The sequence below is a fragment of the Perca fluviatilis genome, chromosome 17 (genome assembly GCF_010015445.1).
Source record: "Perca fluviatilis chromosome 17, GENO_Pfluv_1.0, whole genome shotgun sequence".
Taxonomy (NCBI): Eukaryota; Metazoa; Chordata; class Actinopteri; order Perciformes; family Percidae; genus Perca; species Perca fluviatilis.
In genome coordinates this window covers 19318711-19342761 of record NC_053128.1, presented here as the reverse complement: position 1 = coordinate 19342761, position 24051 = coordinate 19318711, and the positions used below count along the sequence as shown (strand labels likewise).

At 41.3% G+C, this 24051-nt stretch overlaps 3 protein-coding genes across 8 annotated transcripts in view; 2 read left to right on the top strand and 1 right to left on the bottom strand.

The window, feature by feature from the left end:
* LOC120545527 (E3 ubiquitin-protein ligase UHRF2-like) overlaps positions 1–6887 on the top strand; it is a 35425-nt gene extending 28538 nt beyond the window's left edge. Inside the window, exons 8-16 of one of the 2 annotated variants that reach the window (XM_039779927.1) lie at positions 914–1021; positions 1198–1302; positions 1449–1555; positions 1748–1910; positions 2097–2234; positions 2951–3182; positions 3359–3507; positions 3864–3962; positions 4061–6887. In XM_039779927.1, the coding sequence (XP_039635861.1) occupies positions 914–1021; positions 1198–1302; positions 1449–1555; positions 1748–1910; positions 2097–2234; positions 2951–3182; positions 3359–3507; positions 3864–3962; positions 4061–4207 (1248 nt within the window). In that variant the 3' untranslated portion in view covers positions 4208–6887. The remainder of the gene's footprint in view (positions 1–913; positions 1022–1197; positions 1303–1448; positions 1556–1747; positions 1911–2096; positions 2235–2950; positions 3183–3358; positions 3508–3863; positions 3963–4060) is intronic. The other variant, XM_039779928.1, reaches the window with a different exon arrangement.
* Positions 6888–9456: 2569 nt separating this feature from the next.
* On the top strand, positions 9457–20371 carry LOC120545819 (uncharacterized protein KIAA2026). Of its 4 annotated transcripts, XM_039780432.1 has the most exons (11): positions 9457–9962; positions 10524–11256; positions 11748–11948; positions 12023–13623; positions 13797–13873; positions 14074–14163; positions 14666–14781; positions 15302–15513; positions 15706–17691; positions 17937–18673; positions 19097–20371. In XM_039780432.1, exons 2-11 carry the CDS (start codon positions 10535–10537, stop codon positions 19742–19744), a joined length of 6390 nt encoding a protein of 2129 aa, XP_039636366.1. In that variant the 5' UTR covers positions 9457–9962; positions 10524–10534; the 3' UTR covers positions 19745–20371. The 4 variants fall into 4 exon arrangements, with proteins under 4 accessions (XP_039636366.1, XP_039636365.1, XP_039636363.1 ...); XM_039780431.1 differs by having other exon boundaries at positions 13812–13873; positions 17937–20371; XM_039780429.1 differs by having other exon boundaries at positions 17937–20371.
* A 151-nt stretch (positions 20372–20522) lies between these two features.
* On the bottom strand, positions 20523–23790 carry mlana (melan-A). Of its 2 annotated transcripts, none has more exons than XM_039780434.1 (5): positions 23583–23790; positions 22247–22339; positions 21964–22060; positions 21572–21679; positions 20523–20815 (listed from the first exon to the last, which is right to left on the bottom strand). In XM_039780434.1, exons 2-5 carry the CDS (start codon positions 22333–22335, stop codon positions 20747–20749), a joined length of 363 nt encoding a protein of 120 aa, XP_039636368.1. In that variant the 5' UTR covers positions 22336–22339; positions 23583–23790; the 3' UTR covers positions 20523–20746. The 2 variants fall into 2 exon arrangements, with proteins under 2 accessions (XP_039636368.1, XP_039636367.1); XM_039780433.1 differs by having other exon boundaries at positions 23594–23785.
* Between the last annotated feature and the right edge of the window lie 261 nt (positions 23791–24051).

Sequence of the window (24051 nt, the reverse complement as noted above, 5' to 3'; positions counted from 1 at the left end):
AATACTGCTTGAGTTAGAAACAGCTCTTTTCTTTCTTCAAATCAAACGATCAGAAGTTTTTGATCCAGTCAATAATACTTATATACTTAATATCTACTTAATGTTAGACCAGGCCTCCAGAGGTGATTATTAATGTTGGTTTAAGTCATAGCACTTTAATAAATATTGATGTGTTCTTAATTATCAAGCTCTTTTCAAATAAACATGACTAATTAACTTTTTTTTTTTTCTCACAAGCTCAAAATTATATTTTGACTTTACTTGGCAAAAACTAAAATGATCTCATGCTAGCTTCTGAGGCTCAAAATGAGACAGAAGAAGACTGCTGACATGTATTTAAAATGGTTTAAAAAAAACAACAAAAAAACATCTGTTTTAAGCATACTGTTAAATATGTGTCCTCAAAATCTCTTCAGAGTCTTCTCATGGCAACACTTTGAGATATTGTGTGGCTCAGTTCCATCCTGGCCTGGCTGTCTCCCTGACGCTCTGCTCCATGGTGTAATGTGAACAATGCCATTAAGCATGACTTAGCCACTTTCCTGGAACTGCCAACGGAAAATAACTTGTTTCTTTACCAGAATGCTCCCTTTCTCTGTGGACTAATTGAAAACAGTCTGGCTTGTGTGTTTGGGCATATTTAAGTGCTGTGAGTCACACAGCATTTATTCTTGCAATTTTATAACCCTTAAAATTAAATACGTCTTTCTTTGTCTTCTCACTTTTGAAATCCTGTGTACCTCCTCAATGGAATTCTGATGATTTTCTGAATGTACAGTAATACACATCAGCAGCTCTGCTCCTACACACTATTTACATGTGATCTAAAGGCATTTGCACTCATGAGGACGTGCTATTGTATTTCTGTGCATGCAGCTTACATTCTTTGTTGTCATCCTTTATGTGATTGTAGGGTATGGCCTGTGTGGGACGTACCAAGGAGTGCACAATTGTTCCTTCGAACCACTATGGACCCATACCCGGCATTCCTGTTGGAGCCACCTGGAAATTCCGAGTTCAGGTTAGCCGTTTGTACAGTGCATCACAAATGAATTGGGGAAACTCTGACTAGTGGTAAAGCAATTTGTGGTGTCTCATCCTATACTTAACTCTCAATATTATGACATTATGGATTGTATTGTCATATCTTTCTGTAATATGCCCATATCATCAATGGCTTTCCTCTGTCCACTTCAGGTGAGTGAGGCAGGTGTTCACAGGCCGCATGTTGGTGGTATCCACGGGCGCAGTAACGATGGCTCCTATTCGCTGGTGTTGGCTGGGGGCTTTGAGGATGAAGTGGTGGGTTATTTGTATTTTTTCACCAAATGTTTATTATTCTCCTTCTCTATTGTTACTCTGGTAGATTTAGAGAGTCATGTATGAAGTAGGGGGATTTTATGTGAATATGCTGACCACTTTGTTATGGTTACAATGACCTGCTGTAGGACCGGGGAGATGAGTTCACCTACACAGGCAGTGGGGGTCGTGACCTCTCAGGAAACAAACGGATCGGAGAGCACTCTTTTGACCAGACCCTGACACACATGAACAGGTACGACACATCAAGATAAATGGAAAGCCATCATGTTTTTCTACAGTTTTTTTTTTTTAGATAAGATATAGCTAGAATGAAAAACTTCTTAACAATCAGTAACTGACTTTTCATCAACATTCCTAATCCTTAGTCAGACTTGATGAACATAATTCTCTTGTCTTTATAACTCTTGGATCCTGACTCCTGCAGGGCATTGGCCTTAAACTGTGATGCACCTCTGAATGACAAAGATGGGGCAGAGTCTAGGAACTGGCGGGCAGGAAAGCCAGTGAGAGTAGTGCGCAGTTCCAAAGGTCGACGCATCAGCAAATATGCTCCTGAGGAGGGAAATCGCTACGATGGTATTTACAAGGTACGCATTTTTGTTTTTATTATTTTGTAGTCTAAAACAGATCTGCTCACTTCAAGTAAAGCCACTTAACATACAAAGACGCCTTTACAAATATGGACGGGCAACAGTGTTAGCGTACCATGTCTGAAATGTAGGGAAGCACAGCAGTATTTAATGTTATTCTGGTGTGTAATGTGTGCATTTTAGGTGGTAAAGTACTGGCCAGAGATTGGCAAGTGTGGTTACCTGGTGTGGCGGTACCTCCTGAGACGGGATGATTTGGAACCAGCACCATGGACACCTGAAGGACTGGAGAGGATCGAAAAACTTGGCCTTGCTGTTCAGGTTTGTGTGTCTGTGTGTGTATTTTACTGTATAGACACTACAGATATCGACTAATGCATCTCTAGGATATAAAAGAACTGTTAAGACAGTGTATATATGCATGCTGTATATATGTAGCAGTGTTTCCCCTACCATTGTTTTAGGGGGGTGGCCTGCCTCCCCAAAACTACCTCCCGCCCCCCCTGAAAGAATGACAAAATTCTATAATTATGTTATATATGCTTGAGATAAAGCTGTTTTCACCTATACAGGTAATTCTTGTTGTTTTGTCTTCTTGTTTTTCACCATAAAAGTTCAATTCATTTTAACTTAGGCAGGCTACATTGCATGCGTAACGGATGCGGAACAGACGTTCCAACACTATGCTTTCACTGTAATCAATAAAACTGGCTACACTGGGCACGAGAGCAGCGCGTATGCTCCGGAGCGTAAAAATAGGACGGTCTTCTATTTATATATTTTTTTGCTAGGTGTGTTATACACGGAAATGGATCATAAAGTGTCTATATTTCTTTTGAATTAAACTGATCACACAAAATGACTGTGAATGAGCGTATTTGCAGTTTAATTTTGAGAGTTTCTTTCTCTATTTCTTGTTTCCCTCACCTGCGTCCTCTGATAACAGCTGACAGTAGATTGAATCATTTCCCCGAAAAAAATCCTAGGGGAATCACTGTGTAGTATGTTTTTCATGTGTTTTACTACACTGTCTGCAGTACCCACCCGGCTACTTAGCGGCCATGGCTAACAAAACAAAGAAGGAGGCCTGCGCCCGACCTGGTCGCGGAGGACGGACTAAGCACTATCCCGGGAGAGGGAGGCCACGGAGACGCAAGATCAAGGAGAAAGAAGAGAATTACGAGGAAGAAGAAGACGAGCAGCCAATGGCCAGTGTGTATGAGGAGGAGCCACAGAGTAATGGAGAGCAGAAGACAACCAGCGATAACGGTGGGTGCTTTTACAGATGAATCTCTGAGTCTTGTGAGAAGAGGACAGGTGAGAACCGCGTGAGCAGTGAAACTTCTTTTAAGATGGCTTGTAAATATTTGATATCCCACCAGCGTCTTAAATTTTAATGTTCATTCATTTTGCATTTTTCAGTCTTAATTCTGTGTCTTTACCAGAGTCGCCACCAGCGGTGGAGCCTCCCTCTAAAAGGGTGAAGATAGAGGAGACTTTCCATCTGTCACAGCAGCAGCAGCAGTTAATCCGGGAGGACACAGCCAACAGGAAACTCTGGGATGAAGCCATGGGACACCTTAAAGAGGGACCGGTATGAATCCCAGTACACTGTGACATTCTAACACATCTCAGACTCCTCAACACTGTGTTCACTAGGCATCTCAAAGTAAACACACTGTAGCTGTAGCTACATGTCACAGGCAGACAGTGTGTTGTTAGCAGTGATTTTAGAGAGTAAGGACCATACCAGCATCTAACTGGATCAAAGTGACATTTGCAGGTTTACATGCTGTTTAATGTGCGGCAGCTGTGCAGATAATTAGCTATCTAGCCTGTAAAAGGACAGTATCACAAACATTTCTAATTTCTATTTTTCTGTGTGTTTTTCCTTTCTTCCATTATCACCTTCATTCCTTTTCATGTGTTTCTGTCTGTGTACATATAAAGAATTTCCTGCGGAAGATGGAGCAGATCTTCATGTGCGTGTGCTGCCAGGAGCTGGCCTACCAACCCATCACCACCATTTGCTCACACAATGTTTGCAAGGTGCGTACTGACTGGATGTATTTTTTAAACAACTACTACTCAAAATCCCCCTTCTTGTATTTGTGTGTAAAATTCCTCATGCCGTCCTCTCTTCCCAGACTTGTCTACAGCGATCGTTCCGAGCGGATGTGTACACCTGCCCTGCCTGCCGTCACGACTTGGGCAAAGACTACGTCATGACCCAAAACGTGACGCTTCAGGTGCTGCTTGACCAGTTCTATCCGGGCTACAGCAAAGGCCGATGAGATCGAAATCACATTTCTAAGTAGAACCCGTACATACACGCACATGCGCATCCATTCTGTGCACCCATGTATACCGTCAAGTACCTAGAGCTCCACTTTAAAATGCATTGCGCACACATACTGTACTTACCCACGGGCAAATGTTTATTGCATATACAGCCATTTATGTATACAATCATTTACACACAAACAACCTCGGTAGACACTGACCTCATCTGTTGAACCTGGACTTTCTCCATTAACATCACCAGCCTGAAATTCAACCAAGGACATTTTTTAACCTCCCGACTGCTACTCCCTACAAACGCACAAAAGGAGCCCCAATTCACACCCACTCGCCAACTCAAGATATTAGCACTTTTTTTTTTTTTTTGCCCTTCCACTGTGTTTTTCACACATAAATTGACATTTCATATCATGAAATCAGCCATTAGACTCCTGCCAACCCGTACACATTTCGTGTACCATGTATGCAGTTTTACACCAAAAACACTCAGCTGAGCTGCTTCATACATGTGCAGTATTTTAGTCAGCTGGCAAATAAAGGTGCTAATTTAATACGTTGATTTAGGCACAGCAGGACATAACACCCCCTGCACAACATTCAGAGTGAGCAAGTTTGTTGGGACTGAGAGTTGGCCTGTTAGGACAAGGTAAAATCAGGAAAGTCAAGAATTAATATGTATTTATACTGAAAAGAAGCACACAATGTTTTATGCCTTTTGAAGCACTTTATCAATCATAACGGTTATACAGGAGCACACGCTAGCATTCTGTGAGCTGCTCATGTCACTTGGAATTATGCCATTGCCATACCTTGAGCTAATAAGAATAGCAAATGTGTCGCCAGAGGTACTTTCAGTGCATCTGCAGAAAACAGAAATTTGGCAGCTCTGTTAGGAAATTTCTGGGTCCAACAAAACAGCTTCCTTATAGTGAACGCAACAATGATCAACACGCACAACTCTGTCTGATTTTATGAGTAGAAAATAAATAAATAAAAAAGGCAATTACTTCATTAACATACCAAAGACGTGAGGCTGTAGAGCAGGTCGGGAACAAATATCTACAAAAATCTGCTTCGAAGAATCTGGTGAAGAATTGCTCCTAAAAATAAAAGTATCAAACAGGACCTTAACCAAATTATCTTTCTTTAGAAAGGCACTTTTTGTTAGCTAAAAACAAATGTACAAGATAAACAAACACGTACTACTAGATCTCTCTCGTAAGTGTAATTGAATGCTCTTACATTATTGCAATTATGTATTAAACATTTATGTTAAGACATTTATAAAGGAAGTTCTCACATCTATGTATTTTCACATAGTACCCTCATTCGTGGTTCCACTTCTTCAGTCAGATGACACCAACTAAACTGTTCTCGTACATTAGATAAGTGTGTTCTTGTGTTACCAAGCAACCACAATCAAGCAGGACTTTACACAAACATGGTTAGCATATTTTGTGCTCAGCAGATATGCATCTGTTATTGTTCTCTCTGTAATATTTAGTATAATGTTAACTGGGGAACTCTAGGTATCCAGCATGATCTACTTCTCCTTCGTTTTTTAGAAAAGTGGTCTGATGGATGATTGCGCAGCCAGGATGATGTGAGCTATTTGTTGTCACATTACATCCAGAAGTTACCGAACTTTAACATGGAAAAGCAGCAAAGACAGGAAACAGAAATGTTTGAGAGTTACTGATCAGGTCTGATTGTTGGCTGTGCTGAATACGTAGATCTTAAATACGTAAATACAGAAATGGATTTCTTGACATAGACAGTTGGTTCCAAAAAGAGAGAGAACTAGTTAATTTATGTTGGATATGCCCGATAACAGTGTTTATATGGTTTCACATATAAAATTGACATATGACCCTCAGTATTATCTTGGCCTGGAATAGTGTTTTTTTTATGGTTTGTAAGAAGTGTGTGGATTCAATGTGTAACCTAAAAACAAAACGGCAACATTAGGAACTCATTTGTTTCAGCAGATCATAAGGTCTAACTTACCATGGTCTGTGGCGGAAAATACAGATGAGCAGTAGTTGGCAGCTGTGAACTAAATATAAACAAGTTGCCCTGAAACACTACTTTTTAAGCTACTTTTGTATGCTCACCTTTTCTTAAATGCAGGGCCACATGGAATCTGAGGATGCAGAATTCCACAGAACTTTCTGCTAATTTTTAAAAAATGAAATAAAAAATAAATAAATAAAAAACCTCAGAATGTTAACATGTCCACCCCAAGCAGAAAAAAGGCAGCTAAATTCTGCAGATTTTCATTCTGGATCACCGCTTAAAACTGTAAAAAGAAAAAATAATAATTATAATAATCTGCAGATTCTTTTTTTGACTGTTGTTTAGATGTTGCTCTAGTGCCACAGGTTATGTAACAACTGGACAGGTAAAAGCTTATCATTACCATGTGATGTACACTGCACCCACACATGCTCAGTTATCTTGACGTTTTATCTGTTTGATTTGAGACACCATCACGTATATTATACAGCCCGAGTTAATTTTTTTTTTTCTTCTGTTTTCTATCTTGAGCAGCTGACACAGATTTTCATCTTCTCCAGTGCTGTTATGGTACTTTAAAATGTCTAGGGTTGGCAGGTCTGATAGGAACTAAAAAAAAAAACATCCCACAAGATCTGGACAGAGGTCACCATAATGCATCGGAAACAGTTTGAACACTTGAGTTGGTTTTGTGGGAAAATGTAGCCCACTTCATCACGTTCCCCTGTAACAGTCTTCGAGGCGTAGCCATGTTTAGTGTAGAGCTGGGACAATGGCAGATAACGCGCTGCTGTACACGTCAGTTTCTTTCTGTTCTGTTGACATTCAGATCCCCTTTCATTGGTCGGCTGTTTGTTCGTTTGTGGTAACGTCCTCGTTTTTGTTCAATCATTCAGGATTTTCTTCTCTCTTTTAATCAACAACATGCAAGTACAAATGCTACTATGGTCTTTAAAGCTAACTGTGATGTGCATTACTTCCACTGTTGCTCAATCTTGTTCAAAGATTATTTTCTCCCTGCATTGACTGGCAAGCTAATAGTCCTCGTTTATTTCTCTGCTGTGACTTTCTCTCCCTCTCCTCTCTCTCTCTGCTGTCCTCTGCCCTCCGTGAACCTACAGTACTAACACTTTTTTAGACGTCTTGTGGACGCTTGGCTTCAGTGCTGTGTTGTTTTTATTTTTATTGCACTGTATTGAAGAAAAAAGAAAAGTCGCATTTAATTTTTCTAGAATGCTTACTATTATCTATGTCTGTATGCCATTTTTCTACCATTTTAGTTGCTTCTCTTTATTTTAATCATTAGTCATTTTTATGTGGCAACCTCAAACATTTGCAGCATATTCCAGTCTGAGGAGTTTCTTTGCTTCATATTGTGATCTGAAATTTTATACATGTCATAATAATACTTGATATGTACCTAATTAAATATTTGGATTCCAGAAAAAAAAAAACCCTGCTTCTTCTAATTTTGTCCTGTATCTTACAGATTTCATGAGGCTGATGACTTCTATTTTCAGTGTAAAATGTGAAGTCAGTTACTGTGAATGACGCCAATGTCCGCACCATGAAATTATACTCATAACTAAAGTGGTCAAGCAGACCATTTCCACTCCCACTCCTAAATTAATTACAGTGATGTTAATCACAGCTCTCTGACTAGGCTAACTAATGATTGTTTTTTTTCATAGAAGATTAATAGTAAAATTCAACGGGAAAAGCATTAAAGACTTTTTTCTACTTTGCAGAAACACTATATTATACTAGATATTGTATTTTACTTAAAACTTCTGGTGGCGGATAGTTTGTTTTGATAGCTATTTGAGATCATTTTTCATGATTATTTCATGATCTTTTCTTAATACAAATGGTAAATGTCTATTTGTTATGTTTCCTCCATAGACAGTCAGTGTTTCTTTGCCATGTTAAAAAATAAGTGAACTTTAAAGTTTTTTAGGATTTAAACGACTACCGTCTTCTTTCAAAAAGTAGTGGAAAAGACATTTCAAATGAAGCAGGTCTACAGCAGACACTGTGCCTACATATGGCATCACATAGCCTAATCGTCATGTACAAATTACATTAATGTCATCTTTTCCAATTTAACAGCAATAGCCCTTTTATTACAGAATATATTTTGACTTGTCAGAGTAGGTAAAACACATGTGTAAATAAAACAAATAATGGCTGAATTCCATTTAGCTGTTTCAGGGTCCTGGTATTGTGCATGCTGTCACACTGGCAGTGTCATGACTTACTGGGATGCTTGAATTGAACGGAGCCATCGTTAATACTATTAGCAACAACTGTGCTTTTCCTACAAGTCAAAATGGCTGTGAAAAAGATGCCTGTAAACAATTTTGCCTTGAGTTCTTATTCCTGATCGCAATTCTGCTCAGGTTGAAGGTATGCAGAGCAATGTTGGGAATAAAATGAGGTCACCAGACTACTGTACTCAAAGATTTCAGTTGTTCTGCCCCAAAAGGTGAAACAAAGATAACAATGGAAAACCCACCCTATCATGCCATGTGTTAAGCGGCACATGTGTGTTTGACTAATGGATGTATTAAGAGAACCACTGCACATCTTACAGTGATGCAACTTTAAAACCAGTGTACTGTGGAGCCTCCTACGGCGTGAAGACACGGCACATGCTCTGGATGTCAGCCCTGCTGCCCTTTTGTAAAAAAAAAATAAAGAAAAACACATGGCAGTTGTTTTAAAACGATGTGGGTCGCTAAATAGACCCATGAACACTGTTTTAAATAATTCTGGTTAACAATTAACCCACCCCTCAACCTACAGCAGTCGGTCTACAGCGGCCAAAACACACGATTAGTGCCCTAGGGTACTAACAACGATTAGTGACTAGCGACATCTAGCGGCTAAAAGGAAGTCATGCGTGCTGCTGAAGTATACACTGTACGTGGAGTTCCCGTGTCTTCTGTAATTGAAAGACACTTCAGCGCTAAAGTTATGAATGAGAGTTTACAGTCTGATGCTGCTGATTCGTGCACAGGCGCCTTGCCGATTATGTGCACTCGTCATTGTTTTCGAATGACCGCTGTCTCGAGATGCTTCTCTTTGAGTGAAGATGGTGACACAATCACAATAAGGTTTATAATAAAGTGTAAAGTGTGTGTGAGAGCTGTGTGTCAGTAGTAGTTCCAACCAAAAATAACAATTTGGTGTGACATGCGATCAGACAGCTACGTCAGGCTGCGCACATTTGCATCGGACGCACGCAGGGTGGAAGCGAAGTGAACGGTACAGCAACGTTAGTCTGTAAGCAAGCCAGACAGAGTAGTCTGTTATCTTTTTGTAACCCATATGGTTCAGATGATATCTGACACATGGCGCAAATGTGTCTCTAAAGTGAACCTAGATTTCTTATTTGTCTGGCTGTCAACTTGCAAACCTAGCTGGTTAGCCCAATGGCTAGTGATAATGAACTGTTTTGTATTGTCAGATAATCAGTGTTACTTCGGCTAATGCTCCTTTAGCCATTTTGCTGTCACTGACATCACTCCGTGCGCTGACGACTTGAGATGTCTGCATACATTTTTATTTACTGGACATTGAATTGCTACAAATGATTCATTATGGACAGCGAACGCAGCAATTGCAGGCCCCAGATTGGAGACAATAGCAAGCTAACCTAGCTAGCAAGCTGTCGTGGCTGCTAAGCTTGCTAAAAGCTGTCTTGTCTGCAGTTGCACTGACAACCTCGAGGTATGTTATTTAACCAGCCAAACTCTTCCTCTGGTCAGTTTGTTTTGATCTTAATTTGCACGTGACAGGAGACGGGACGTGATAAGTGAGTGCACTGTAGATCTCTCTATGACCCAGCAGAACAAAGTTTGTTTACTTATTGTTGTTTTAACTACCTTTTAGCTAGCTCGCTAATAGCTAACGTTAACTTCAAGCTAGCTCGCCATTGATCCAGGGAAAAGGAAAAGTTTTCAAAGATTAAACGGGCATATAAAGTGAGTTTAACTTCTTGTAAGTTGGACACAATCACATTGTGATAAACATTCCAGTGTTTAGAGCATCATGTGGCTGTAATAATGTGAGCACCTGCCATGACAGGAATTGTAACCAAACTTAGCCTAGCGATCTTAGGTATGTTCCATCTCGGATCCCTGTTGTGATTTCTTTTGACCTTGCAATATACAATTCTTAGTAAGCACTGTTTAATTGTCTTGGTGTAGTTTTCCCTTGCATCAAAACTATTTTGGAGTGTTGTTTGCAACATCAATGTTCACCGTAGGTGACACCTGTTACCCACTTCAGGTGCCTGCACCATGGATCAGGTGGATATGACAGACCAGATCACAGCAGCTTGTAGCCAACCGTTGGTCCACAACCAAGACCTGATTGTGGCTGACCAAGACTCGGCACCCCAGCAGCCCAGCTCTGACATCATGTCAACACAATCCAAATGGATGAGTAGCTGCACTGAATACAGTGACCTGGTCATAAAGGAGGATAGTCTCAGTAATGGCACCTGTGAAGTTGAGACTATGGTAGCATTGCACTGTCCTGGCGACAGTGGAGATGTAACTGCTGAGGGTGACCGCCTTGCACTGAGCAATGATGGCATGCCAGAGTTTTCTAACAGTGACTTCTCTCTGCCTGAGGTGTGCATTTCCACCAACAGCAATAGCTTTGAGGAGGATATGAACTATGAGGTACAGCAAGCGTATAGGATATTCACTGGCTTTCTCTTGGACAAGCACAAAGGAATCACCAGCCCATTCCTCCATCCCATCGGCCACCAGGAGGCCCAGCATGGTATTGGAGGGGTCCGGGGCCGGGGTCAGGCACAGCTCAGGCAGTCGATGTGCTTGCGGAGGATGGAGGACAAGTTTATCAACCAAGAGTATGAGACCATAACAGAGTTTGTTGCAGACTTCAGGCTGATGTTGGAGAACTGTTATCGCTACCATGGGGTGGACCACTGGATCTCCAAACAGGCTCAAAAGCTGGAAATAATGCTGGAGCAGAAGCTCACATTGCTATCCAGGTAAACATAATGCAATTACACTGTTGAAAATATTGCTTAGGCAAATGTATAAACCCATTATACAGCAGCAATAATAGTGGGCCCAACAGGTGTTTTCTATGTCATGTGCATCATAAGTTAATGTTGCTGGTCAACAAATGTTTGTCTGGCAAGGTTATCTCACAAACATTTACTGAAATAGAAGATGCAATTTTTAGAAATAGCAGTATAATTACTATATTGCCATCTAGTATTTCTACATAGCATACATGTAAAGTGTCTATATTAGGGTTAGTATAGTAGATATTATATATAGTATTTATTAGTATTATAGTATTATCAATGAAAGAATGGGAGTCTGTCAGTGCCATACTATGATCTCACAATGATGATTTGGGATTTACTCAATAACTTGTTTTAAAATGACCACAAGCTAATTCTTTATGCATTTTGAACAAATATTTGGCTGTTGGGTGTACATATATATTTTTTTCCCTCTTCTGTCAAACCAGGACGCTGCGAGAGAGGACAACATTAGCAGTGACTTCTAAAGGACGTTTTGGTGCAGAGGAGGAACGGGGTTCAGGGGGCACCTCCACAAGGAGGAGGTTGGCACCTCGTAGCCTGGCTACCATCATTGTCGGTGGGCATGAGTCTATCATGGTCCAGGCCCTACGGCTGGAAGAACAACAGAGGGCGAAGGAGGAGAAAAGGTAAGTGAATATTTGAGAGAGATTAAAAGATGCTGTCTCGCCAACAATCTACTGTATGTTTTCTGACTTTTCAGGCAACGTGAGCTTGAGAAGAAAGAGGCAGAGGAAATGTCAGCCAAAGAGGTGGAAGAATGGGAGCAGACTTTGCTGTCACAGGCTTCCCCCCACACTGTGCACACACTTTGGGAACTCCCTGCTATAGGGCACTTCCTCTGTCTGGCTCAGACTGCCCTTAACCTCCCAGAGATTGTATTTTTTGATCTGGAGCGGTGTTTGCTGATGCCCCGCTGCAGCTTCCTCCTGTCAAAAATAATGTCTTCCCTGCTGTCCCCACCCCAGCGGAGGGCCACTCTGCACCGCCGGCCTGCCCTGCCTTACCGCCGTTGGGAGTCAGAACTCAGGCAGCGGGTCATGGGCTGGTATCGAGCTGTTGGTGCCTCCAATGATCAGTCAGGTCGGGCTGAGCAGCTGGGACTCTGCCACCAGTTTTTCAGCACCCTTGGGGAGGTGAGTCCTTTGGAGGAGAAACCCTTTCACTTGCTGCCCTTCTACCAGCGAGTATGGCTTCTGAAGGGGCTATGTGACCATGTGTATGAGACACAGAAATGTGTGCAGGATGCTCTCCTGGCCCAGCCAATCCATGAATGTAGAGAGTCTATTTTGGGCTATGACAGCAAGGAGAATGCCTATATACATTTTCCACATTTCTGTGGCGCAGACCTGAGGATCTACTGCCAGAGCCCCAGCACACCCCCAGTCTTCCGTTTCCCTTCTGTATGGGTCAAACGGGTTGATATAGAGCCAGGGACAGAGGGTGAAGAGTCGGATGGGATGAAGGAAGAGGGGGTTACAAGTGACAGGGCGTGTTATGGAGGCTCAATGGACACAGAAGAGCCTGATGATTTAGAAAAGGGGAGAGCAGAGGCACTTGGGGGTTTCAAATGGGAAAATGGGGATGGAGAAGAAGATAAAAGGTTTAAATTGTGGTCACTGAAGGAGGAGGAGGGGTCTGAATCAGGGTCCTCTGATGGAGACTTAAAAATACACACTAACTCCTTATCCCTTTCACACACTAGTCCTGTTGGAGGAAGTGGTGTGGAAATTATTATGAAGGAAGAGACTGTAGAGTTGGGGTATCAATCCAAGCGACTCACATTAAAACAGGAGCAGGGCTTCTCATTGGGCTCAATGCGCACCATTAAAGCAGAGACACAGGAGCCCTGTCTGAGTGTAGGGGAGCACAGCTACACAGGCAGGTCACCTGCTCGCTTAGTGAATCTGGCCTCCCCAACCAAACCAATCAGAATGGAGGGAGGAAGTCCCAGTCAGGGACACCAAAGGTCTTCCTGTGTGGATTGTTGTAAAAGCAAAACTAGTAATGTTAAATCTGAGGAGCACGACTGCGGCTGTGGCACATCAGGGCCAGCAACACAGTTGACTTCTGAGAGTTCTCAAAACTCAAGTGAAGAGAGGGTGAATGACAAAATCTGGACTAAAAAGAAAAAGCGGAAGAAAAAGCAAGGGAGGGAACAGCTGCCAAGGGCGAAAGGAGAGCAGAAGCAGCTGCAACACGTGGATAGGATGAGGCTGTCCCCAGCTGAGACTACCAAGTCTGCAGTGCGGAGAGTTGCCACAACAATAAAAAGAAAAGACAAGAAGAAAAAACATAAAACGGGTAAGACAAAGTTCAATGTTGATCTTGGATTAATAGTTTTCTTTTGGTATAACATCAAGCTCATTTGTGTGCATTCATAGCCAAAATGCCATATTGGATATTATCCTAATTTGCTTTAATGTTATGTTTTTATGTTTTTCAATAGTAACTTGTTGGTTCAATGGTTATATCAGTTATCTTGTTGACAGGAAAAAAGCTTGAATCTTCAAAGAAAATTAAAGATGAACCTCCAGTTGAGCCATTATTTAAGGTAGTCACACTCATGCTGAAATAAACACTCTTATTTATTTAGCGGTCTATTTTAATGCTGTGTATAATATATTGTCTATGTAATTTTATAACTATTTTATAGTCATGATTTAAGTCTCGCCATTCTTCTCCTCCTCTTTTTTCATGTCTCTCTTTCTTTATCAAGATTTTCTTACTTGATTTGTTATTTCTCCTCTGTAGTTGGTATGCAGCAGTCTTGAGGAGTTGCGAGAGCTGATCAGTAAGACAGAAGATGAGCTTGATGACTTGGAGAGCACCAAAAAGAGATTGGTAGGTGGAAATCATAGTTCTACCGAGAGGATTTACTCACATGCTCCAAAGCCTTCTGTATTTGATTCAAGATTGATTGATTTGAGATTTGATTATGTTGGGAGGCTCCTTTTTTAAAGAAAAACAGTAAGGGTCATATTAAAATATAATCAATTATAGTATAACAATTCTTAGAGGCAATGAAAGAAAAACAGTAAATATAAAAAGACATAAAATATAATATAATGAAAATATATAACAAAATATAAGAAGCAATATATATATATATATATATATATATATATATATATATATATATATATATATATATATATATATATATACACCACACACACACACACACACACACACACACACACACACACACACACACACACACACACACACACACACACACATTCATTCAAGGTATGTGGTGAAGAATACAACGTGGTCCAACATTTTCTCACATTTTAATGTTGGTGACTTGACTAAGGTTTCCTTTGCATGTTTGAACTGACAGGGTCGGTGGTATTATAGGAGAGAAGCAGTGAAAGACCTCCACAGCACTCTAATCCGACTTCTGAATGAGCTTTCACCCTGGGAACCCAAACTTGTTAAGGCCTACCAAAGGAACAGGTACAACTCATTTGACATTTAAATGATGATTTAATCAAACCGCCATACTATTTTTATTTTTTTTGTCAAAGCTATGTCCTGATAAAAATTCTTAGTCTTGTTGAGTTTGCGCTCAGCCGACCAGCACAAAGCATAATGACCACATTTTCGATTAATGAGCTCTTTGTGGGATAAAATCATTACTGGACTGTAGACAAATTCTTTTAGGGCTGCCCCCTCTTAGTCGTTTAGTTGACTAATCGGTTGTTTTCGTCTTAGTCGACTAAGAATTCTTTAGTTGCTTAGTCATTTCTTATGCTTTTTTCATACTGAATGACTTATTTACAAAACATTTCTCTGGTAAACCCAATATTTAAAGTGGTGCTTTTGCATGATTCTTTGTGGAGAAACTCAGTTTTACAGATTTGTTGACGAAATCAACTAATCTGTTGGTCGACAAAATCACATTGTGTTAGTCAACTAAGAATTTATTTTATTGATCACTGCCCTACTATCTTTTCTTCTCTTGCTTTTACATCAGGCTTCGTTTGAAGAAGGAATTTGATGATTTCAAGAAGCACCCAGACTACAATAACTTTGTGCGTGAGGAGTGTATTTCATCATCATCGTCGTCTGACGATGAAGATGAAGAGAGGGGTTTGGGAAAGGATGTGTGTTCACTCTCAGATCATTATAGAAGATCAGAAGATGAGGACCTGGAACATATGGTTCCTAGAGGTCTTTGGAGAGGAGGTAAAGTAATTAAATTAGAATCTAACTTTAGTTGCTGTAATGTAGTGATAAAAGAAGTTCCTAAAGGCTGCATTTACACAGTTTGAGCTTATTTAACTGTCCTAGATGGATTTAAATAAATGTGACTACCTGTCTGTTGACACTGTATAGATAATTGATCAGTGCAGTCTTAACACTCTATTATGTTCTCAGCCAGCACCAGGGAGTTTGTGGCTGAGTCTACAGGAGAAAGAACGGTGACCTTCGTACCTCCCAACCACCTAAAACACTCTCTGGCCAGCACAGAGAAGCACGTCAGTCTACTGCCAAGAAGTCAAACTGGCAGCAGTAGCATTACTTCGACCTCTGATTCTGGGCCGCAGTCTAGATCTGAACTGAGACCATCAAATCAATCCAGGGATTCAAACTCAACATGGGCAGCAAGGGTGCCACCCCAGACTTCACTGTCACCCAAAACCCCCATCCTCTATCCCACCACTGGACTACCTAAGGGCTACACGCCCATCCCCACCCTGCTGGCTAAGAGTGTGGGAAACAAAGTGACCTTAATGAAACGGCCTGCTGATTTTACAGGGATCAACAATGTAGATAGACAGAGCAAAGGTTCTTTGGTCTCCCTGCCTACCTCTGCAGTGACTACCACAAAACCTTTAAAAGCACAAAGTTCTCCATCCAGGTCCCAGCAGAACTCACAACAAATGCAGGCACAAGTACTACAACAGACAGAAGTACTGAGACAGCCAGGAATGGCTACAGTGATTGCAGCTCTTCCTAAATCACCACAAGCCAAACCAACCCAGACTGTCCCAAAAAAACCTGTCCAAGTGGTGTACAAAGTACCTGAGAGGCTGGGTCACCTTGTAAGGAAAGACCGCAGCAGCCCAGTCAAGATCTCTGTTCATCCTGTCGTGGACCAGAACACTGGGGAGAAGATCATGCAGCAATTGGTGATCCTGCCTTCTAACCTTCTCATTCACAAAACTGATGAAAAGGTGTCTTCTTTACATAAACAGTCTAAGGGCATCCAGGTCCCAGTTTCTAAAGTGGCCAGCCCCTTCTGTATGTCCACCAATGTGCCTGGGTTCACTTTTCCCGAAAACAGAATCCCTATTCAGCATGTGGCTCCCCTAAAAGATCCCAGGACAATGAGAACCCCTTCCCCTCATCTGAAACAGGGTGCCCTAAACACAGCAGGGCTAAAGGGGGCACAACTCTGCAGTTCCCAAGTTAGCACACCACAAGATATCACGCCAAACCCCTCACCCATCACAACTCCCTTTAGCGCAGTTTCGACTGAGCCTCATAAATCTACAGACCCTAAACAGGAGCTCAAGACAGTGTGTATCCGTGACTCACAGTCAATCCTAGTAACAACTAGAGGAGGCAACACAGGCATCGTCAAAGTCCAGACATCCTCAGACCAGAATGCGCTTGGTTCTATGCCCACCAGTCCAGTCATCACCATCTCCCCTCAGTTTAAAGCCTTCCTCGTATCCAAGACATCACAGACTCTCTGTCCTTCTGCTCCCTTTCAGACTTCCCCTTGCACCATGCCAGCAGTGACAAGTATCTCATTGGCCCAACATCAGAAGCAGGTTCCTTCAGTATTAAAGTCCCCTTCCACTTTCACAACTCCCATGCTCACTGCAGTCACTGGTAGCATTCCTGTTACAGGCCCAGGAAGCCAAACTGTAGGCACTACAGTTGCCTCAGCTGGTGCTGGTTCTACAGTTGCAACAAAGATTGGCCAGCTAGCACAGACACCTGCTGCTGGTTCTCATTTCCAAGCTTCATTAGCAAAAAACACTGTTGTCCCATCACTAAGTAGTTCTGGTGGTGTGAAGCGGGCCAGTACAGATGAGAGATCCCAAGTTACTAAATTCATCCTAGTTACTCCCTCTTCTTCCTCCGCCTCAAATGTATCCCTTTCAAAAGGTACACCCTCTTACACAAAATCACTTACTAGTTCAAGAGTCATGTTCATCAGCCAGCCCACAGCAACATCGTCCACCACCTCTATGGGAAGCATTCTAAAACAGGCAATAACAACAGGGGCTAGTGAACAACTGCTGACCACTTCATTATCAAGTCAAACTCTAAAGATGGGATCAAGCACAGGCCAACCTGTTGTCAACTCAGAAGCATTGTCAAAGATCAAGCACATAACTCTGCCCTCAGGTGGGTTTGATGTGATGTTTTACTGGTATTCTCACGTCTGTTGTATCTTGTGTTTGATTCAGTATGTAAAGATTGCAACAATGGGACATTATCAATTTGTACATGTAGAATTCATAATGTAGTATACAGTATTTAGTAGTTTTAATATTGTTTAAAAGCGCTAATACTAATACCGCCCCATTATTATTCAGCCCCATTATCAATCTATGTAGCTATTGAATAAAATATCTCTTGTGTGTCTCCAGGGGTTCAAATCCAGTTGTCAGGGAAGACAACAACCATTGGACAGACCATAGGTGCCCTGTCACGTTCCCCTTCCAAGAGCACAAGAATGTCTGTCTCAGATACAGGCCGTCCGACAGCCACCACCATTGGACTGGTCCCGATTACTAGTTCAAATACCATCACAAGCTGTTCTGCCCAGATTGCCTCTTACGCTTCTCCAACCACCAGCTCTCAGCTCCAGGGTATCCCTTCCTTTACCATGATCTCCCAAACATGCTCTTCCACATCCACATCTACTGCGGCCACTTTGCCTGCAGGAAACTTGATCAAGAAGGAACTTGGTATGCCTTCAAGTATACTGTCCAGCAACTCTCCTGCTCAGGTAACTACTACTGTGCAGAGTAGCCCAGCCCAAACCTCCACATCCACTCTTGTCCGTCAGCTTTCAAATATCCAAACTGGCATTGGTGAGGAAACCATTTCCTTATCTTCCTCTCAACTTGCTCTCAATAAAACCCCCATCTCCTCTGCAACAACTGCCAATACCCCATTCATCACTTCTGCTACTGGAACAATCCAGCAGAGGATAGTCATCAACACCTCTACGCCCCTTGCTGCTGGCACACAGATTCTTCTTAACAATGCATGCTTTGTAGTCCCTCCCCAGGGTTTGGGTCCAGGCAGCCATGTCCTTATCATCTCTAGCCCTGCACCACAAGTGCCTACTGCCACTCGATCATCAGTACCTCCCCAAGGGGTAAGTCATGTCACTGTAGCCCCTCGAGCACCAGTTTTACCCCAATCCCCAGCCAGGCTGCCTGGTGTACCAGCTGTAAGTTCTCCTTTTGTAGCATGCACACCTGCTGTTGGTCCATCATTGCTAGCAACCACTCCAAATGTCACGCCAATTCAACAAACAGGAACTCCTAGCCTGGCCTCAACGTGGTTAACCAGTAAAACAAATGTAGTGTCTGCTCTGCCTATGCCCATGCCTGCTGTATGTTCATCCACCATTTTGCCTGCATTGTCAGCACCTATATCACCCATGCCTGTTTTACCCAGTCCATTAGCTGTTGCCCTGCACAACCCTGTCATACCAGTTCGCACACCCCTCTCCTCAGCTGCATCTCCTGTGGTAGCAGGCACACAAACTTTGCATTCTTCTCTTCCTGCCCAGCAGGTGGTTTCAGTGACAACTCCGGGCCCAGGCATACAGCCTCAGCCGACAGAAGTTGGTATTGCAGCACCCTCCACTGCTCTATCACAGGCACTAGTGCATATGGGACTAGGCAACAACACATTAGTCCAAAAAACAGTGCCTGCCGTAATGCAACCAGTGCTTGCTGGCACAAGGAGACAGGTATTGCCAACAGTAGCTGTCCCACCAATTGTAAGTGCAATGTCTAGGGTGCAGATGTTGCCCATTGCTACAGTTCCACCAATCGAAAACACTGTCAATACCTTGGAAACAGCACCTGTGGTCACAGGGTCTTCATCCAGCAGCACTGTAATAATCCGTCCAGCTCAACCGATCACATCACTGAAGACAAACAACACCATCCACCCACCTGTCATTCTGACCAATCAAGCACTTGGAAAGCCCTCTCTGCAGACCACATCCTTAGGTATGCATACCAATGTAGCATCCAAGCTACTCATTAGTCCTGATGGCGCTGTTTTGAACCCAGTTCAGTACCAGGTCAATGCAGTTGAGCTGAATGCCTGCCCCAACCAGCTGGATGCACTAGTGGTTTCCCCCAACAGTTCCACTGGAGCACTACACACACATGATTCCTCTTTACAGCCTTCACAGGCAGACAGAAAGTAAACCAATTAACTGAGACTGTGCCAGTGAGGACTCAGACACAGCCTTTCAGCTGCTTAGTTTTACCAGGGCTCATATCTATTGCTTGTAGTAATCCTGGGTTTAGTTGAAGAACTGCTTTCCATTTGTAGTTTGACTTGTAACATTTAGGATACAGTAGTATGTTATACACTCTGGTTAGATCATCTTATAGGCAAACTGTATGCTCAATCAGACATACTGGAAATGTATACTGTGATGGTTTTCTCAAGTGAAAACCGGTGAGGTTGCCCTGAGATGAATGTTATAGACTTACTGACTTTTCGTTTACTTTATGGCCAGTAATGGCACCTGTTAAAACAAAGCAGTAGAACGGGAGGGTAGATAAAATAACAAAATTTCAACTCAAGCTTTTGTAATACTTTTCAATGCCATTAGATACTGCTTCAATAAGTAACAATTGGGATACTATTCATTGGTACAACTAGCTCTACTTTGTCAGTTTGAACAATACAACTGTCTGTGTCCAGATTCTGTCATATCGTCCTTTTTTCAACTTTGAAAACTACATGTTACTTTTTAGAAATATAAATAAACTAATAGATGCATTTGTACTACATGTTTGAGCCCATATAAAATGTTTTGAAGTCACATTTATTTATTTTTACCATATAGATTTTTCAAAAATATTTACTAGGTACATTTTCATTGAACAAATGTGGACATTATTGCATAGGAATAAACAATACAACTGTCCCCAAAAAGTGTGTTTGAGCTGCTTCCTTATACACAGACTCTTGTGAAAGATTTTTTTTTTTTTTATTGAAACAACCACAGTATATACATTGTGTTCGTTAATGTGACTAATTTTATAAAGTGAGGGATAGAATAGTTTTACCTATTGGTTTTGTTTAGCTACGAAACATAAGGAACCATATTGACAGTGACATTAGAAGAAGTTTAGAGGTTGTTTTCCAGTGTCTTCCTTTTGTCTTCAGACAACTGTCCATCTACTACAGAAGTGCTTTAGGGGGAATAGGGCGGAGGCAGCGGCCCTGAGGAAATTTTTTCATAGGCTGGAGGAGCATTTGGAACCTGGAGAAAAGAGGAACAAATTCATCCATATGAAACGGCTGAACATTTCAGAATTTCCCACACTGATAGGGTCACGTACAGTAGTGAATACTCAAAATGATGTTACCTTTTATTATGACTATATTATTCAAATGTACACATTAAATTCAGCATCATTTCTGGAAACTTTAGGGACTCTCTGTGGGTTTAAACAATATTGGTCTTTGTATTGATGGACTCATAAGTGGGTCCAGCAAGATTAAAATAATTTTCTCTCTTAGAACTCCGGTAACTGCTGCAGTAATAAAGGATGGGAATTGTTGAAGGACATTGTGCTTTTGCAACTTCATCTCACATGTGAGGGTGCTGATCTGATCCTCCCTTCACGTTTCCTGTACACATGGATACACATACCTCCCTTGGGAATGAAACATAATACCTACTCCTAGTCTGGTGACACAATAATCTCCCCTTCAGGCATTCATTGCATCAGCTTCACATGCTCTACACTGTGTTCAGAGCCCTGAGGCTTTGTACTGAACAAGTACCCTCTGTACTGTACAGAGTTTAAGTCTAACCACTCGTTAACTGTTGATTGGTGATATTTTATGGTGATATTTTAAAAATGAGAGCTACACTTTAAGTAGGCAAAATAATGTACTTTCTGTTTTTGACTTATCAATATTTTTTCGGACATAACAAATACTTGACTTGGGGACAGGGAGATATAATAGAGGGCCAGTAAAGTCAGTCATGGGGTAACTTCTTGTCCCTCACCGGAGGTCGAAAGCTGCCGAAGTCAGTTAGAGCCATCTTGTTATCTGCGGAAGATCCTGCCTCTGAGTACTGGCCTCCTGTGTGACCTGGTGACCCCGATCTAGGGCTCTGCAGGAGTTGTGAAAAAACAGCAAAAAAAAAAACAGCAGAGTGAAACAATATACAAAAAGAAAAAGATATTTGAAAGAAGTTGTAAATCAGATTAAGACACTATTTTCACATGAATATACCATATTATGTCAATGGAAATCACTTTATAGCATGTATGTAGGTTTGCAGAAAAATGTAATACGTATTTTTACTAGTTAGAATGGCTGATCAATTCTTGCTTTAAATATAGTTTAAATTAAGTGTCAAGGCTATGCCTCATTAAAGGAGTATGATGGGCTCACCCTGATTATTTTGTAGCCACTCCTCTTCTTGAAGTACCAGCATCCCAGGATGAGGAGAGCTGCCAGGATGACCACCAGCAGAACTATACCCACTGCCCTGTGGTTCACAACACAATTCACAGAGAGAGATTTTATATTATCTTATATTATTTTGGCGTAACAGTGTTATGGTGTACTACAATATAGCTACAATAGATTCATATAAGGAAGATTAGAATATAAAAAGCTATGGTACAACCAAGGCATTGAACGCTGATTTTCAAAATAAAATAGATACACATACTCCTCAGCTCTGACGTATCCTCGTCTGCTGCTGGCAAAATAAATGTTGAATTCTCCACGAGGCATCCCGTTTGTACAATTACGCGGCATCAAGCTGAAAGTGAACAGAAAATTCACTTATAAACTGACCAAGTACATTGTAGTAACATAGTGAACAGTTTTATAAGACCATATTTCTTTCAGCGCATCAAATCATATTCCCCTAACATCAAGTAAATAAGGTTAAAGAATGGCCTTAATAATATTTAAACTAGAGTATCATATCAGGTGTCAAACCAATCTGTTGTATTGAACATTAAATATGACAATCAGGAACATTATTCACACACCAGGGTGCATGTACATAGTCCAGGCACACACCACCATGAAGCTAATTGATTTGTTGCCCTTTAGAATATAACTCTTTTTATTTTTATAATAATAACCGAATAGTTTCGGTGTTTCACTTGATGACTTTATCATTTTTTTGACATACTATAATATGACTTTTTATGACTTTTTTCGACATACTATAATATTACTTTTTTCGACATACTATAGGCTACTATGACTTTTTTTTATTATAATTTTTTGACATAGCCTACTATACTAAGACTTTTTTTCGATACACTATACTATGACTTTTTTATAAATTTTTTCGACGTAGACTACTATAGCCTACTATGACTTTTTTTAATAATTTTTTTTGACATACTATACTATACATTTGAACATTCAGATAAAGTTCAATTTGTTCAGTTTACTGAAATAAAATAGGCTACTTCATGGATTACTGCCCTCACAGATTCATACGCGTGTCCTGTTGCATTTTCATCCACTCTCTCTCCTAGTGTTAACTGATGTGCTCTCGCCAGTGCTAATAGGCACTAAAGAGTAGTCTTACAACTGGCTGACCAATGCTTGACAAATATGAGAATGGGCCTCCATATAGCCTACACATTTATAAGTGAATAACAAAAATGTGTATTATATTTAGAAAAAGTTTAATTTTCAACTATACTTAGGTTGCATAAAATGTGTAACATCCGGGCAATGTAAACTAAATCAAGTACGAATCAACAGGTTGTAAGATAAGATAGACTTAATTGATCCCACATTGGGGAAATTAAATAAAAAGTAATTTGACAGCATCACCTTTTGTAGCAGTATGCAAAGTATTAATTGATGCTATGCCAGTCAGTCTACTGCAGCATCGAATCTGTTTGTCCTGTCTGATCAAGTAATAACAATTTGGACTTCAGCTGACAGTAATATTAATTAAAGTTAACTCTGCACAATACAAAATATTCTACAGCTTATAATAGGGCTACATCTGCTAGAAAAAAACAACAACACACCATTAGCTTACCAAATTGGATAATTAGATGGCAGAGAGCAGTTCCTCTGGTTGGGATTCCTTCTCAGACAGACTTGGTCTTGAAGCTCTGTGTTACACTCCTCAAATATCTTCCCTCAGTATGCCGGAGAGCAGAGAGGGGCAGAAAACCCTCATGACCGTCACGGGTTAGAGGCTCATGGCTTAACCCATTGAAGCAGAGTAATTACCGTGAAACCCCGCGGCTCTCAACGCAACATTATTATCCACTCGTGAAACTACAGGCGTCAGCTGCTGGTTTTTCATAAAAAAAAGGTGTGTGTGTGTGTGTGTGTGTGTGTGTGTGTGGCTGCAAGAGTATTGAGGCTACAATCACCCGGTTGGGGTATGTCATAAGGATGCCCTACAACCGTCTGCCCAGCAGAGTGCTATATGGCCAGCTACACCAAGGCCAACGCTCTGCAGGAGGCCAGAAGAAACGCTTTAAAGAA

Coding starts and splice junctions, on each gene's coding strand:
- mlana (XM_039780434.1), bottom strand. CDS start 22,335: ATGCCGCGTAATTGTACAAACGGGATGCCTCGTGGAGAATTCAACATT. Junction 21,680..21,963: donor GTGGCTACAAAATAATCAGG/GTGAGCCCATCA, acceptor CAACTCCTGCAG/AGCCCTAGATCGGGGTCACC. Junction 20,816..21,571: donor TCGGCAGCTTTCGACCTCCG/GTGAGGGACAAG, acceptor TCTTTTCTCCAG/GTTCCAAATGCTCCTCCAGC.
- LOC120545819 (XM_039780429.1), top strand. CDS start 10,535: ATGGATCAGGTGGATATGACAGACCAGATCACAGCAGCTTGTAGCCAA. Junction 14,782..15,301: donor AAGGCCTACCAAAGGAACAG/GTACAACTCATT, acceptor CTTTTACATCAG/GCTTCGTTTGAAGAAGGAAT. Junction 17,692..17,936: donor GCACATAACTCTGCCCTCAG/GTGGGTTTGATG, acceptor GTGTGTCTCCAG/GGGTTCAAATCCAGTTGTCA.